General features: G+C 37.5%; 1 protein-coding gene across 18 annotated transcripts in view; it reads left to right on the plus strand.

The window, feature by feature from the left end:
* The window catches only part of ENAH (ENAH actin regulator), a 172,800-nt gene that overhangs the window by 109,448 nt on the left and 46,881 nt on the right, over window positions 1–16,471 (plus strand). For 8 of the 18 annotated variants that reach the window (XM_070055409.1, XM_070055411.1, XM_070055404.1 and 5 more), the window contains one exon: window positions 11,829–11,885. The exons of the other annotated variants lie outside the window; for them this stretch is intronic. In XM_070055409.1, coding sequence (XP_069911510.1) covers window positions 11,829–11,885 — 57 coding nt within the window. The remainder of the gene's footprint in view (window positions 1–11,828; window positions 11,886–16,471) is intronic. 18 annotated transcript variants of the gene reach the window in all.

Raw genomic sequence — 16,471 nt, forward strand, 5'->3', positions numbered from 1 at the left:
CAGACCTGCACGACAGTCTTTACAGCTTCACTTTGGATAGACTTGCATGAGTCTTTATGTAGTAATAGTGTGTCTTGTGCATTGCTTCTGCATTACCAATGGGCATTCCTGTTTCCATAATAATCTAGGCAAGATAGAAAAATTTTAGTCAATCTTTTGAAGATGGTATTAAGTAGTGATATCTTTGAAGTCAGTGTTTTGTATATAAGAGTATTGGGATGTTATTTCATTAATTCATAAAAAATGTCTTAAGTCGATGTTTCCTTAATATGAAAGAAGCAAATCAGGCTGGCATTGTGGCACAGTGGGTTAATCTACTGCCTTTGACACCAGCGTCCCAATCAGAGCACTGGTTCGAATTCCAGCTGCTACACTTCCTAACCAGCTCCCTACTGATGTACCTGGGAAAGCAGCAGAAGGTGGCTTAAGTACTTGAGACCACGCTACCCCTTGTGAGAGACCTGGAAGAAATTACAGGCTCCCCACTTTGTTGTGGCCATTGAGGACTGAACCAGCAGATGGAAGATTATCAGTTTTCTGCCACTCTGCCTTTCAAATAAATAAAGTAAATCTTAAAAAAAAAAAAAAAGCCACAGTGAACTTAATTATTTGCATTCTTATACTGAAGTACTATGTTATATGATATGAGGAAAACAATTGAATAATTCAAAATTGTTGGCCATTTGTAGGACTACTGATTGTGTAGAGAGGATAAGACATGGTCACAGTTATCTGCAAGGCAGTGTAAGTACCATGAATGGAACTTGAATGGCAATTACAAAGTGGCATAAGCAGATACAACATGCTACATATGTAAAGATACCAAGTTATTCTTACAAGGTAGACAATGCGATTTTGTGAGCCTTTTTTTTTTTTAGTTTAGTTTATATTTATTAATTTGAGAGGCAGAGAGAGACAGGGAGGGGGCTCCCATCTGCTGTTTGACTTCCCAGGTGCCTACAACAGGTGGTGCTGGGATAGAGCTGAAACGAGGAGCTGGAAACTCAGGTCTCCCTTGAGCGGTAGCTCCTGCCTCCCAGGGTTTGCATCAGTAGAAAGCTGGAGGCACGAGCTGGAGGCCGGTATTGAACCCAGGTATTCTGATGTAGGGTCTTAACTATTTTCCTAAATGCCCACCCCCATTTGTAATTTCTAAGAAGGTTCACACAGCAAAACAGATAACTTCTGTTTTATGGAAAGTACCAACTATTTTACTATTGCAGTGCCATTCATGTAGGAAGAAATAAATTTTTATTAAATAGTTTGTTTTGTATATATTGTTCTGATCTCTCCTGTTGTAGTATGCTACTTACAGAATTACTGTCTCTTACTCAGAGTAGTCACTGATCCCCGTTTGTTGGAGATTTTCCTCAAGCTATGGTTTCATACACCACCAGTTTTCAGGCTATTGACTAAGTGACATGAATGCTGAGGACATGGGTCTCCGGTCTCTTCTGCAGATGAGTGTAGTGGGTTCTGCACATGTATTGTATGTACCGTGTAACTGCAGCGGCTTTTTATCAGACTGCTTAATGCTACACTCTATTCTTCGCTCTCTGGCCTCCCTGGAGTCTGCATAGAGGAAACTTACTCTCTCCTACATCTAGGCCCTGTGTCTTTTCTTTCTTCCTTCCTTCAGGATAGTGGAGCTTGTAGTTTTTCAAAAAACACTTTGTTTCTGGATCTTATAAATAAATTTGGCAGAGCCAAGGCTAGTGACACAGCTGTTCACACACTTACAGATTTAGAGAGAGAGTTTTCCATCTGCTGGTTCACTCACCAGCTAATGCTGTTGCCAGAAGCCAAGAACTTCACCCGGGTCTCCTATGTGGGTGGCAGGGACCCAGACACTTGGGCCACCTTCCACTGCTTTTCCCAGGCCATTAGCAGGGAGCTGGACTGGAAGTGAAGCACCTGGGACATGCACCCAGATGGCAGCTATGCCTGTTACACCACAGCAGTAGCTCCCTACTAACAGATTTTGTTCTTGTAAATATCGAATTATTGAAGTGTCTCTTTCAGCAGGCCAAGACAACATTTTGTTTTTCAAATGTAGCCTGTTATCCCATTGATTTAGAATAAGATGTGACATACAAATAGCTTTCAAATATATTTAATGCCATAATATTTATAGTATTATTTACATGAATAGATGTTAAAGCCCAATTTTGTTCTTAAGGAAGCCAGAATGTTTTACTGTCCTGAAAGGATACTGTTTTTGTGTAAAATCTACTTGAATTACATCTTCTCCTTCTATAGTAGGGACTTTGGCTTCAGGTTATATAGGACAGATTTATTTCCAAGTTTCACATCCCTGACAAGAGCTAGGTTTTCAGGACTCTGATATTTCCACACTATTGACTAGCCCAGCAATTGTTGCTTTACCAGAATTTACCCGTTATTTTATTAAAGTATGAGCAGCATTTGTTACACATTTCATTTTCCTGTGCATACTGATGATCTGGGCCCCATAGCTGTCTTGCTGAGTCTTACCTGCTTAAAAACAAGTTCAGTGTAAGGTTGTTGCTGCAGGAGAGGTGACAGGATTGCTCTTCTAAAATCACAGCTCCTGCTGACATTGCTCTTGTGTCCTGCCTTCTGATGGTTTTTCTGGTAAGACTGAGGCAAAAAACTTGCTTCCATCTGAGTTTCTTCACTCTGAGCAGTGGCTGTGCACCAGACCTATTCCTTGCTTTTAACAATTTTATTTTTCTTCCCCAGCAGCTTACAGGATTTTGATCTTACAGTCAATTAAAATTTTCAAAAGTAGGTTTTTCTGGATCATTTCTTTATATTATTACTCAATTAGGCTTTATGAACTCCCACTTTCTCATCCATGCAAAGATTTTTTTCAAAACCCTTGAAGCCACAATTTAACTTTTATTTTCAGTTTATTTGAAAGTGGAGCCAGGGGAGAAAGCATGTGTGCACTCGGCTGGTTCACTCCATAAGTACTCCCAAAGGCCAGTGCTGAGCAAGGGTGAAACCAGGAACTTGGAACTCAATGCAGGTCTCCCATATGAAGATTTTTGTTTGTTTGTTTGTTTTTTCAATGGAGGGATACTTTTTTTTCAGATTTATTTATTTATTAGGAAGTTAGAGTTAAACAGAAAAGGAGAGGCAGAGAGAGAAAGAGAGAGAGGGGTATTCCACCCTCTGATTCACTCCCCAGTTGGCCACAACAGCCGGAGCTGCACTGATCCAAAGTCAGGAGCCAGGAGCTTCTTCAAGGACTTGGGCCATCTTCTGCTACTTTGCCAGGCCATAGCAGAAAGCTGGATTGGAAGTGGAGCAGCTGGGACTCGAACCAGTGCCCATGTGGGATGCTGGCAATGGAGGCAGCGGCTTTACCCACTATGCCACAGCGCCTGCCCCTAAAGTTTTTTTGTTTTTGTTTTTGTTTTTTTTTTAAGATTTATTGATTGATTTGAAAGGCAGAGTTACAGAGAGGCAGAGGCAGAGAGAGAGATAGAGGTCTTCCATCTACTGGTTCACTTCCCAGATGGCCGCAACGGCTGGAGCTCCACCAATCAAAGCCAGGAGCCTCCGCCAGGTCTCCCACACGATGCAGGGTCCCGAGGATTTGGGCCATCTTGTACTGCTCTCCCAGGCCATAGCAGAGAATTGGATTGGAAGTGGAGCAGCCTGGACTCGTACCAGTGCCTATATGGGATGTCGGCACTGCAGACAGTGGCTTCACCTGCTATGCCACAGCGCCAGCTACCTAAAGGCTGTTTTAATACTATTTTATTTCTCTGATTTTTGTTTAAATGCATTGTCTTGTATATTTTTCGGGATCCTTTATTATAAAATGATAGATTTACCCATTCTCATATCTACTCTTTCTGTTCCTTGTCTGCATTATTTGGGTGGATTGATATGTATAGGAAATTAGAATACAGCTGGTGCATAGTACACCTTCAGTGAGTTCATGTTTAGATTGTGTCAGTTCTGTAAAACAGCAATTTAAACAGATTTACCAGTGACCTACTATGTGGCAAGCACTGTGATGGTAACTGGTAATAGGAAGATAAATAAAGCATGGATGCTACCCTTAAGCATCTCCAAGTCTGGTGAAGCAGACAGCTGGTTCTAAACAGATAATGTAAAATAATCTAGCAGTCACATGATCAGTTGGAAAGAGCTTGGGTTCTACTAGTTGCTATTAGGGTTTTACAGTGTTTCCTTCTGAGCGCTTGCTGATAATGCTAAAAAACACCTCTCCTCATGTTTTATTTTAAGTAAAAGGAATTGGTGGTGCTTTAGTATCTTAATTTTTAAAAAAACATTTAATTTATTTGAAAGGCAGAATGACAGAAAGGAAGAGACAGATTTTTCCATCTGCTGGTTTGCTTTCCAAATGCTCTCAATAGCCAAGGCTAGGCCAGGCTGACTCCAGGAGCCCAGAACTCCATCCGGATCTCTGACGTGGTTGGCAGGAACCTAGGTACTTGGCTATCATCAGCTGCTTCCCAGGTGCATTTTCAGGGAGCTGGATTTGAAGTGGAGCAGTAGCTAGTACTTGCATATGGGATGAGGGCATCCCAAGGGGCAGCTTAACCTGCTGTGCCAAAACAGCCACACATGTACTCTAATTTTGGAAGGTGAACAATAAAAGGCTGATGTTTAACATTTACACTTGATCTTAGGCAAAAGGCCGAGAAGCAATAATGTTTAATATTTAAAATGTTTTAATAAAGTAAGACTGGATGGAAGACCTCTCTCTCTCTGGCTCTACCTCTCTGTCTAACTCTTTCAAATAAAAAAAAAATTTTAAGAAAAAGTATGACAATATAAGCTTAAAGGTTGAACTAAAATTCTAAAGATGTCAATTAAAATACTGTACTAGGTATTTTATACAGTTTTCCTAATAAATGTTTTATTGAGAACATTTATTAGTTCTTAATGTGGGGAGCAACTCGGACTAGACTAAGTTACTGGAATTAAGACTTATTCTATGCATCTGCTCTCCCACAATATGGCGCTGGGAGAGGAGTAAACAACTTTTACACAGCTGCCTCCAGTTCGACCAGGAACCTGCAGGAGCTGATCCTGCTCCTGATTGGAGGAGAGCAGTGTACTCGGCGTGTGGGTAGCAGAGTTGGGATTGGTGGAAGAGGACTATAAAGGAGGAGAGAGACAACATGCACCAGGAACATCTAAGGGGAACATCTATCTGAAGGAACACCTGTACAGCCCCCGAGAGAGCCGGCCAGCGGTGCGGAAGTGGGGAAAGTGGCAGGGGGGCCCACCCCTCCACGGAGGTGGAGGGACGGCAGCCAACCCGGGAAGAACCAGCAGCAAACCTGGGAAGGGCCGATCAGACAAAAGAACAACGCAGGGTCCTGTGTCGTTCCTCCCACGAAGAGGGGGAGCGACACTTAAGAGCAGGAACATTTAAATTTTTCTTAATTTCTGTAAGTTTGGCAGTGTAAATGCCAAATTGTTTCATTTGTTTGTTTGAGTGAACTGATGTTTCATCTCTACAGTATACTGTCATCATTTGAAATGACATGCCAGAATTTATGGCCTAATAGTTACAAAACAATATATGTCTAAAAGAGTTGTGAAATAATGATGCATGTTGTCATTCGTATAATTACATCTCAGAGATTGAGGTTAATGACATTCAGTTTGTAGAATAAATTTTTAAAATGTCTGCTGACAGTCCACACTAATAACTTTAGATTTATTTAATTCTTCATATGAGGGACTAGTGTTGTGGCATAGTAGGCTAAACCCTTGCTTAGGACACCCATATTCAACATCATGATGTTATTTCAAGTACTGGCTACTCCATATCTGACCTAGCTTTCTGCTAATGTGCTTGGGAAGACAGTTAATGACGGCTCAAATGATCCCTGCCACCCACGTGGGAGATCTGGATGGAGTTCCATGGTTCTGACTTCAGTTCTGCCCAGCCCTGACTGTTGTGGACATTTGGTGCATGAACCGGTGGATGGAAGGACCTCTCTCCATCTGTCTCTCTCTCTCCCTGTCACTGTGCCTTTCAAATAAATAAACAGATCTTTAAAAAAATTCCATGTGAGATGAACCCAGTTTATTTTTAAAGTACTTAACAAAATTATTCCTTTAAGAAAATTTTACATGGTTTCAAATTCCAAAAATTAAGTTTGGAGATCCTTTCATTTTGATAATGTGCTGGCTTGTGTTATTTTAGATAAAAAATGGTTTCTTGGTAAGCCACTTTTTGAAATGCTGTGAATTAGAGCAGAGAAAAGAGAAGAGCAAGAGCGCTGGCGTCCCCATGAAAAAGGAGACAGCTGTCCTGGTTTAAATAGGACAGTCTTGGTTTTTGATGAAGCATCTTGACTGGATGTGTCTTGAGTGTCACAACTTCAGAAATGCCTTGGGTCTGACTCGTGCTGGAAAAGAGCCTGGTTGCAGAAGAAATTGCTGTTTGCCTTCCTCAGCCTGATGCTGGCACTTGGACCCTGGCTCTGCAGTTCTCCCAGGCATTTGAGGTCACAGTGGAGTCCCTTTATTCTTTGTTTACATCCATTTGTGTCAGAAACTAGAGCCAGTTAGAGTGCTGTCCGACAAGGACCACTCTTGTTCATTGAACTCTAACTTCAAGGATAGCATTTGTTTTTCAAGTGAAAGTATGTTTTTTTTTCTTTCTGATTGTAACAAAGTGTGCTGCTTATAAAAAGTTAAGCAGTGCTGAAAAGCCTAAAAAGACCATTAAAATCCCACCATCCAGAGGTAGTCACAGTTAGTATTTTTCATAATGGAAAAGTGATAGGCATTTAGATATTTTCAACTTAATTTATAAGGAATTTTGGGATGAAGGACATAATGCATAGCACTGCACTTTTATAGTATACAGTTTAGCAATTTTGATACATATCTATTCACAGGGTTGTGGAAACATCACAATTTTAGAACATTTTCATCATAGCACAAAGAAACCTGTGCCCTTAAGCCAACACCCACCCCACCTTTGGCCCACTCCAAAAAGATGTATTCATGTATTGAGACATGCTTTCTAAGTTTAAATAATTGGCTCTTGGAGCCAGTGCTGTGGTACAGCAGGCTAAGCTACCGCTTGCGACTCTAGCATCTCATATCAGAGCACTGATTGGAGTCCCTCCCAGTTGCTCTGCTTCTGCTCCAGCTCCCTGATAAATGTGCCTGGGGAAGCAAAAGAAGATGGCCCAACTTCTCAGGCCCTTTCCATGCATGTGGGAGACCTGGATGGAATTCAGGTTTCTGGCATCTGCCTGGGCCAGCCTTGGCCTTTGTGGCCGTTTGGGAAGTGAACCAATGGATGGAAGATTCCCCCCCCCAACCCCCCCGCTTCCATCCCTCTCTCCTTTCCCCTCTCTCCCTCCCTCTAACTCTGTCACTCTATCAAATAAATAAAACCTTTAAAAAAAAAAAAAAAAAACCTGTGTTGTTTTTGAAGTTGTATACAGGGAAAATAATGACAAAACATTAAGTTTTTTTAAAATGAAAGATTAAAATGAAAGCAAAAAGAAGGAAAAAGCAGACGTAGTCTTTTGAAAGTTCATACTTTTAGAATAAAAGCCCTTTTCTTGGTTAAGTTTTAACTCTTTACATGTGGATGAGAAGATGAAATTGTGTTTCCTTAAATTGTTACGAAGCATCTGGTATCATTAGATGCCCCTACTCTTTGTGGAATTGGGTTCTTAATCATTTTGTGCCTGAAACTTAAATTTTGTGGGCTATTGCAGGTCTGTTTTCTTTCTGTTGCCCAAGCCCCATCCACAGTAAAAGAAAACAAAAACAACCCTTTGTTTGATGTTTAAACTTCTTTATTTTTATTGTTGCCCTAAAACTTTTCTCCTAAATTTTAGATTCTTTATACTTCAGAGGAAATTTGATATAACCTAATCTTAAATTTATCCTTATCTCCTTTCAAATATTTTGAAATGGCTAATAGGAAAAAAGTATATGTAATACAACTTGAAGGAGGAATAACTAATTATCTTAGTTGTGTGGGGACTCATGGCAAGAAGTTCCTAATGATGGAGAAAGAAGCATACCAGTTTACCAAGAGAAGAAAAATCAGAGGCAGAGGGTGTGTGCATGTGTGAGAAAGCTCTGCAGAGGGACAAGCGTAAGTTTATAGCACCTTTGAGAAACGGAGATCCAGTGTGGAGATCCAGTGTGCGAGATGCCTAGGAAGTGAACTAGATAAAGTAAAACTTTATCATTTATCTCCCAGTCATTACTGGGAGAAAGCATTGAATTTTGGTATTTTATCTTAAGAGCAATGTGAAGGAATTGAAAACCTTTAAGGGGGATGATTTGATCTGGTTTGCTCTGGGGAAGGGGACAGATACCAAAAACTAGCATAGACAGCTCAGTCAGATGATGCTGTTGACATTTTCTGGGCTGTTGGTCTGTCTCTCTCTCTCTCTCTCAAGTTACCTATCTATGTATCTAGCAGGAAGTGGGATGGGGAATGGAGACCAGGCACTCCGGTGTGGGATGTGGGCATCCCCAACAGCATCTTTACCCACTGTTCTGTAGGCCCATCTCTTCTAGTAGACTCATGATACTTCATTAGCTAGAGGCAGAGCCATTCATTCCACAACTAACAATAAATGACTTTACAGACAGATGGTGGGCTGGGGAGCATTTTAAGACTTGTCTATGCAGCCTAAGATAAGTAAAGAAAGGTATCAGCAATTTATCAGCCATTAGCCATAATTTTAAAATTTGATTACAAAGGAATAAAATACATTGATTTTAAGTTAAAAGGGAGAGTTTATAAGAAACGAAGATAAGAACCCAATTATATGAAGGATCTTCAAAAAGTTTGTGCAGAGTGATTATTATGAAAAACTGAATGGTTTTCAGAGCATTTTTTACATTAAAATAAACTTAGCTTTTAATCTCATTTTCCATGAATTTCTTAAAGCACCCACATACTTATTTTCACCTAAGATTGAGTTAAAAATGACAGAAGTTCTCTATATAAGATGGTATTTTTCCATGTGTGACTATTGATGCATGTTGCTCCATTTTCTGAGTTACATAGAAGTTTTATTAAAAATATATATAAACACAACACTTGAAAATACTTCAGAATGCTGCTTTAAAGATGCCCTTGTTTTGTATAAAATTTGCTGTTTTTAATTCTCATGTCTCCTAGCAAAGTGTCTTCAAAATGGTACCTGTTTTTTTCCAAGGCACGCAGCCATATCACTGCAGTGTCTGCTGGGTATCTCAGAACAAACACAAACATTTAATGAAGGCCAGAGTACGACACCCCCAGTTTGGATCCCGATACACGCAATCCCTCATCAGACCGATTTCCAGAAAGTGCAAAAATGAAAACAGTCTTTAAGCAAACTAATTTTCGCACTTAGTCCTAAGAAAAAAATTTCTGAGATGGGTAGTATTCCCTTTATAAATGGCCCTGGAAGTAGCTGCTAGTAGTAATACTAATGTGAAAAGCATGAATGCTAAGGGTCTGCTGTAGTATTTACACATAATAATAAAGTGCAGTAATTCTGACAGTCTAGGTAGTCATTTTGCCCAAGGTTTCTGCATTTCTCCTCTCATAGCAAACACCTCATTGTACAGAAAATTCAGGTTGGGGGAAGCATGAAAGGTGGCAATGGTTGTTCTGCACACTGCGTTGAGGTTAATATATATTGATAACTTTTAACCTCTTCAGTTCATGCTTTCCTTTGGGACCCACTCTATCCCTAACCCTAGTATTTAATGTGGGTAACTTAAAGAGAAACGGCTTTGGAGCATCAGTACTAGTCTTAAAAAATGAGTTAGGCTGAAGTCATCTTCTTAGTGAATTCACCCAGCCTGGACAATGAACATTCTTTCCTATCTTCTCCCCTTCTCTCCTAAGTGAAGAAATAGTTAAATGGTATCACTATGAAGCAGGAAGTGCTGTTAGCCTTGTGCATGGGGTGGAATGAATAATTTAGTATCTTCGGGAAATGCAAACTGCAGTATAATTCAAGCAAGTTTTATCAGAACTTAGATCGATATTATACATGATAATATGAAGTGAAAATCAGTGGGAAGAAGATGCTTAAAGATACCAAGGGCAATAACGTTGCTTAATAGTTTAAATTGTGAGAAAGATTGGGATTGGGCGATTGTTTTGTCTTGCGCAGTGATAATGGTTTACCTGCATTCTGACAATTGTCAGATGACTTTTTGCTAAAGTGATTGGTAATGGGATGTGGCAGTTACTTTGCTGTCAGAGACGAGATAATTTCTCAGGTTTTTCTTGTAAGTTTTAAAAATTGTCCTTAAATTTTTTTTCCTCTTGAAATACGGATTTAAGGAACTGAAAGATACAACCTGCAGACTAGGCATGTTTCTTTGTTTGCTAAAGGTTTTATGAAAGTAGCCATTCACAAACATTGGTAAGACTTAAAAAAAAAAAATTTAAGTTTAAGTTATAGTTATTGAAATTTTTCAAAATTGTATTCTTTGGAATGATAGCAGCTTGGGAGACTTCATATGTATGTCCTTACTGTTAACATTGTGCATGCAACTTAATCATAGGCTGGGTGGTTGGAAGTACTTAGCAAAGATTGACATTTATTAGACTTTATTTATTTTGTCTGTGCTTGCAGATACCAGCTGTATGTAATATTTTAAAAATAAGACTTGAATGTCATTGAATTATGTTAAAAATAATTTCTAACAATAAAATACTTTTTTGAATACTTAAGACTTACTACCATTTCACATATGTATTCTTAAAATATAAATTGGTTGGGTTCTGATTCTACTCAAACTTTTTTAGTTGGAATGAGTGGTATTATTTAAAAAATACAGTTTTAGGAGAAACCTAAAAAACTGTCTTGTTTGCCTTTCTTTCTCTGATCTTTCTTAAGCCAGTATGTTTTTAACCCGTTAACTGTTTCTTGGTTAATATAGATGGAAAAAGAAAATTTTTCCCATGCTGAAAGGAATTTCTTTAGGATTTTACAGAAAGTTATTGATGTAAAACTTTGGATGTCACTAACAGTAAACCAAATGTATTTTCCTTTGTTTTTTTGCCATCTCAATTTTGAGTGTTACTTTGATTTTGCATAAGCCGTTCCCTTTCTCATAAATTAACAGCTTCTCCTCTTGAGTTTTTTCGCCCATAAAGACTTTAGTTCATTGCTACAAGCTAAATTTTAATATAGTAATTTTTAAAATAGCCTGAATTAAAGGCTATTTGATGTGGCCACTCATTTTTGTAAGATATTTTATAAAGTATGTATGCATATTGAGAAAAAAATAGTAAAATGTTGGCTTGCTAAAACAATATTTTTTTCAAAGTACAAAACAAAGATACTCTTATTTTTATTTTATTAATTGCAGGAGACTGTTAATAATGTCTCTGAACTTTCCTAATTAGAAATGAGTTCATCTCATGTGACCTCAAGCGTGTCCCATAAATTTTTTCAGATGCAGTTTGCCTATGAAAGGGTAGATCTCATGAAATTGACTGTACTGGCCTTAGAACTTGACTTCTTATATCTCATCTACATTAACTTTTAGGAAATATAACCCTAAAATGCATATTATAGTCTTTGTATAACTCCAGAGATAATTAAAATAGAAGTGCATCATTCGAACTATGGCTTATTGTAGGGTTTTTCCATAAGTAAGATTACATTACAAAATTTTAAGAACTAATGTTAAAGAGGATACGTTTTTATTAAATTGCAGAACTTCCAGGATGAGGATCTAGATAGGACGTATGTATAAATACATTTTGAACATTTCAAAGCACCTTTTAGTTTGTGTGAAGTTCTGCAGATGGCCCCATTGTCTGAAAGCTTCTAACACCAAGGTGTCTGTTGCAGCCCAGAGCAAGGTTACTGCTACCCAGGACAGCACTAATTTGCGATGTATTTTCTGTGGTAAGCAACATTATGTTTACATTACTTTTTCAAGCTGTGGTACATACTTCTTGCACATTTCCATAACTTTTGTTTTCTTAGGCCATGGTCTGGTTTTTGGTATTTGGGATATATAGCAAGCTATTGTTTTTATGTTGTGATATTTGTTGTGGTTCATGTAGGTGATTTGGTCAGCTTTTGAGTTGGCTTGTTACTGGGATTTAGTTAGAATTAGGATCTTAAAACTATTTTTGTCTACTTCTTCCAATGCAAATGAGAGGGGGGTTTTTTGTTCATTTTTGTTTTAACGATTTTTTGGGGGAGCAAACTTAACTAAGAATTTAGGATAAACTTTATATTCATCTTAATATGATTTGAGGAATGTAACTTATTCAAAGGGAATGTTTGCTTAACTTGAGTTAATTTTAGGTGTACATACTATGAGGCAGATATAAGCTATTACTTGCTTCAGTAGGTTGATTTCTCATTGATGGCCTCCTTTATTCAGTAGGTTAGATATCTTTGGCTTAGTGAATTTAAGTTTATAGAGTATTTTTGTTTATACTCATATATACATATGTGTGTATTTATGTATTATTTTCATGGATAAATAGATGTGTCACTTAGCTACCCCAAATTATAATCAGATACATACATATGCTTATTCTCACACAAGGAGATACATAGATAAGCTATATATTGATACATACATATATGTGTATATATATATAGAGAGAGAGAGAGAGAAGGTACCTTGTGCAAATTTAAGTGTCAAAAAATGACTTAATTATTGGAGCCCCACTCCCATCCCCACCCTCCTGCTTATGGACTTATATGTACCCTTTTGACCCATGTATACCTTGACTAGCCAGAATATTTCATGAAAGGAAGTTGTAAAATGCCATATTGCTGAAATTTTATATAAATAGTTCAGCTATATATGTGTGGTTCAGAATTTTTAATGTGATCCCTCAGTATTACTGATTTTATTTATAGAGTTATAAAATGTGTATACTTACTGGTTGAGGCAAAGAAACATTTGTTGGAAGAAAAGAAAATCCTGAGATATTTCTTCCTCACCTGAAGTTAGATTTTAGGAGTGTTACAGGTGACACAGTTACAGCAGTGAGCCTATTGTTGGGCTTCTTGAAGTCCTAGATTTTCACTGATAAACATTATTTAATCAGTAACTTTGATTCCTGATTTTTCTGGCTCCTCCTGGGGATTCTTCCAGGCAATCTTTTGAAGCAGCCATGAATGATTATTGATATTTGTGTTATTTAGGGCTCTCTAGCTCATTTTGGAAACCTACTTAATGCTTTGTACTTTCCTAAGGAAGGAATATGTTGAGGTCCACATGCCAAATAATAGTTTGCCCAATTGCAGAGAAAAGATTGATTTGGCCCTAATCGTGTCAAATTTTAAAGTTGTAAAAGTAGATTTTCCCCATTATTATCTTTAACTGTACAAACAGTATAATTACCACATTGCTAAGTTAAAACTTGACTGTATTGTGTACCTACTTGTCTTTTAGTCTTGTGTTTTTAAATAGTCTGTGGCTAAGTGTGAAAGATTTGTGAAGATAGAAATATGACATTGAAATGTGCTTTAACCAAAAATTCGGTACTGAAGGCAAGACTGAAATGCCGTATCTGTTTTAGAGATTCTAATCTGATTTCTTTCATTTATAGGATACTGTATTTGTAACATTTCCACTTTTTTTTTTTTATTAGAAGCAGTAATTCACAAACTTTGCTATATACCTTTTCTTCTCGCCAAGACAAATTAAGACCTACCAATGTCTTTGGCTATAACAAGACAGGGAAAAAACTAACTCTCAAACAGCAACAGAGTAGGTTTTCTCATTTCTTATCCTTGGTTGTTTGTTGTTTTTTCCCTAAAAGAGCCATTAACCCCCACATGATGCTTATAAGCCATTGTCATTTGCCAACTAAAATGGTTATGGAAATGCCTGTTTTGTATTTTATGAAAACATAAAATATAGAAAACATAGAAATATGATCTATGTGAAGTAATAGTTAAATTCTAGGAAATACGGCAGCACCTGACTGCCTTGCTCAATAGTTGCCGCTTCCTGTCGTACGTGGTGCCTTTGGTGTTATTTGCCAGTTGACTAACTTGTTAGAATGTTTGACAAGAAGGAAATGTGATCATGTACTGGAACCTCATGATTTATATGAAACTTGTTAATTGTTATAGTATGTTTATAATTTTTAAGTGCACATTAATTTCAGTGTGCTAGCTATTGCAATGCACTTGCACATATTGATGAAGAAACAAACAGAAAATGCCAAGGGGAGGGATTCTATTCCTTCTCCCAATTTGTAGAGTTCCTGGAAAGACAAGTGATCCATGTGACAAGGAAGTCAGGAGGGTTGCTCTTGGATCAACATTTTCCCCATTTTAAAAGAGTAATCCCGAACTTTCTCCGCTGCATGAATAAGCTGTAGTAAATTATTTTTATTATTAATAGTAAGATTCAAAACATTTCCCCCACATTTGAAAGACCTCTTTTCTAGATAGGTTTGCCAAGAAAGCTTGCTAAATAAAAGACTTAAAAATTTCAGTATATTTTGCGAGTTACATCAAACCTTTTTTTTTTTTTAAGATTTATTTATTTATTCAAAAGTCATAGTTACACAGAGGAGTGGTAGAGAGAGAGAGAGAGGTCTTCCATCCGGTGGTTCACTCTCTAATGGGCCATAACGGCCAAAGCTGCGCTGATCCAAAGTCAGGAGCCAGGAGCTTCTTCCAGGTCTCCCCACGTGGGTGCAAGGGCCCAAGGACTTGGGCCATCTTGTACTGCTTTCCCAGGCCATAGCACAGAGTTGGATCGGAAGTGGAGCAGCTGGGTCTCGAACCAGCACTCATATGGAATGCCAGCACTTCAGGTCAGGGTGTTAACCTGCTGCGCCACAGCGCTGACCCAAATTTTTTTTGTTTTTTTTTTTGTTTTTTGTTTTGTTTTGTTTTTTAAGCTATTTAGTAAAATCAGTAGGATTGAGTTGAAATGTTGGCATCTTTTTCTTGAATTTATATATTTCTGAGTTAAAACCTAGATTTTAATGGAGGAACTTAATCTATTACTACAACCCTTGAGATATCAGACCTGTCCTGGATGTGACTGGTGCAGCTGCATCCCTCTTTGAGATGGATGACAAACAGGGCTAACACTGACATACAGGTGTTTCACACGTAAGCAGCCTGGGTTTTTCACTAACGTACTCAAATATTTAAAAAATAGTTGAACCATAATGGTCTTGTGAGTTACTTATCTAAATACTTGCTTTTAATAGTTTTGTATAAATACAAATTTAGATATAGAAAAGTACATTCCCCAAGTACTTTATCCTTTCTCAAATTTACCCTGCTATTTTATGTATCCCATTCTTCTGCTGGAACAGAGATCTTTTCCCTAAAAAACATGAAACATTAGTGCATGACCCTAATAGGACAGTCTGTTTTTACATCATTATGTTAATTTCCCAGGGAAAGAAGTCTAGTCTGCTTACTAGATAATAGTAATATATTTTTATTTATGTATGTATTTAATTTTGATTTTAACAATCTGTTGGGGATTTTTGTTGCTGATTCTGTGAGATTAATGTATTTTTATATTTCCTTTAATTCTCAAAATAAACTCTTTTAGGAAATTTTAATGAAATATATCACTGCAGTTGTCATATAATTTGTCTTTAGAGGACAAATTAAATGATTAATCCAAAAACATTTGTTAAGGAAGTGAGGAAAAAAGTTGGTAGGTAAGTTCAGATCAGGTTATTTCTGTGTTTCTGCAGTTGGGATACACCTATTACATCTTAATGAGCCTTTACTTCTAGTTGTGAAGTTCACTCCACCAGCATAAAAATACTTGTGCTGTTAGTTTATAAATACAGAAATTTGCTTAAGTAAAAAGAAACCCGTATTTACTGATTTTTTTATACTAATATCTGCAAAATTTTCTGCTAGGGGCGTTTGTTGGCACTAGAATTCACTACTATATGTATGTAGTCCGTCATTCTTTGTATATTCCTCTTGAGTAGAAGATAACTACTATTTCTTTATTCTGTTGTTTGCTGGAGTAGATTTCAAGATTGTTCTATTTTAGCCCCCTAGGCATTATATACTAGGTCTAGCCTTTATCTCATTTAGTGACAGATTTATTTTTTATGTCCAATGACATTAAGATGTCCCATAATCTAGTGGCATTCTGTGTAAGGTGCTAGAAATCAGTCTGCATTATACGTGATGTGTGGGAGTGAATGATCATTAGTTTCTCATGACAGAAAACCATGTTGATGTGACTGCAGGCCCCCCCAATGCAAAGTTTTTAAGATTATCTATTATATAAAAAGTAGATAAGTGGGTTAATGGTTACATGGAAGTTTAGCAAATGTTTGTTTTCCCCAAATGAGAAAAGTTAAGATTACTTCTGCATAAAAATTCAGAAAAGTAGTTTAATTTTTTTATGGAAGTTGAGCAAATTCTTGTTTCTGCCAGTCCTGGAAATGTCAGGCCATTGACAAAAATGGCAACTTAACTTGGGCAAATTTGATAAATGCATTAGCATACATCAGTCTAGTAAT

This window comes from Oryctolagus cuniculus, chromosome 13, assembly GCF_964237555.1.
Source record: "Oryctolagus cuniculus chromosome 13, mOryCun1.1, whole genome shotgun sequence".
Classification (NCBI taxonomy): domain Eukaryota; kingdom Metazoa; phylum Chordata; class Mammalia; order Lagomorpha; family Leporidae; genus Oryctolagus; species Oryctolagus cuniculus.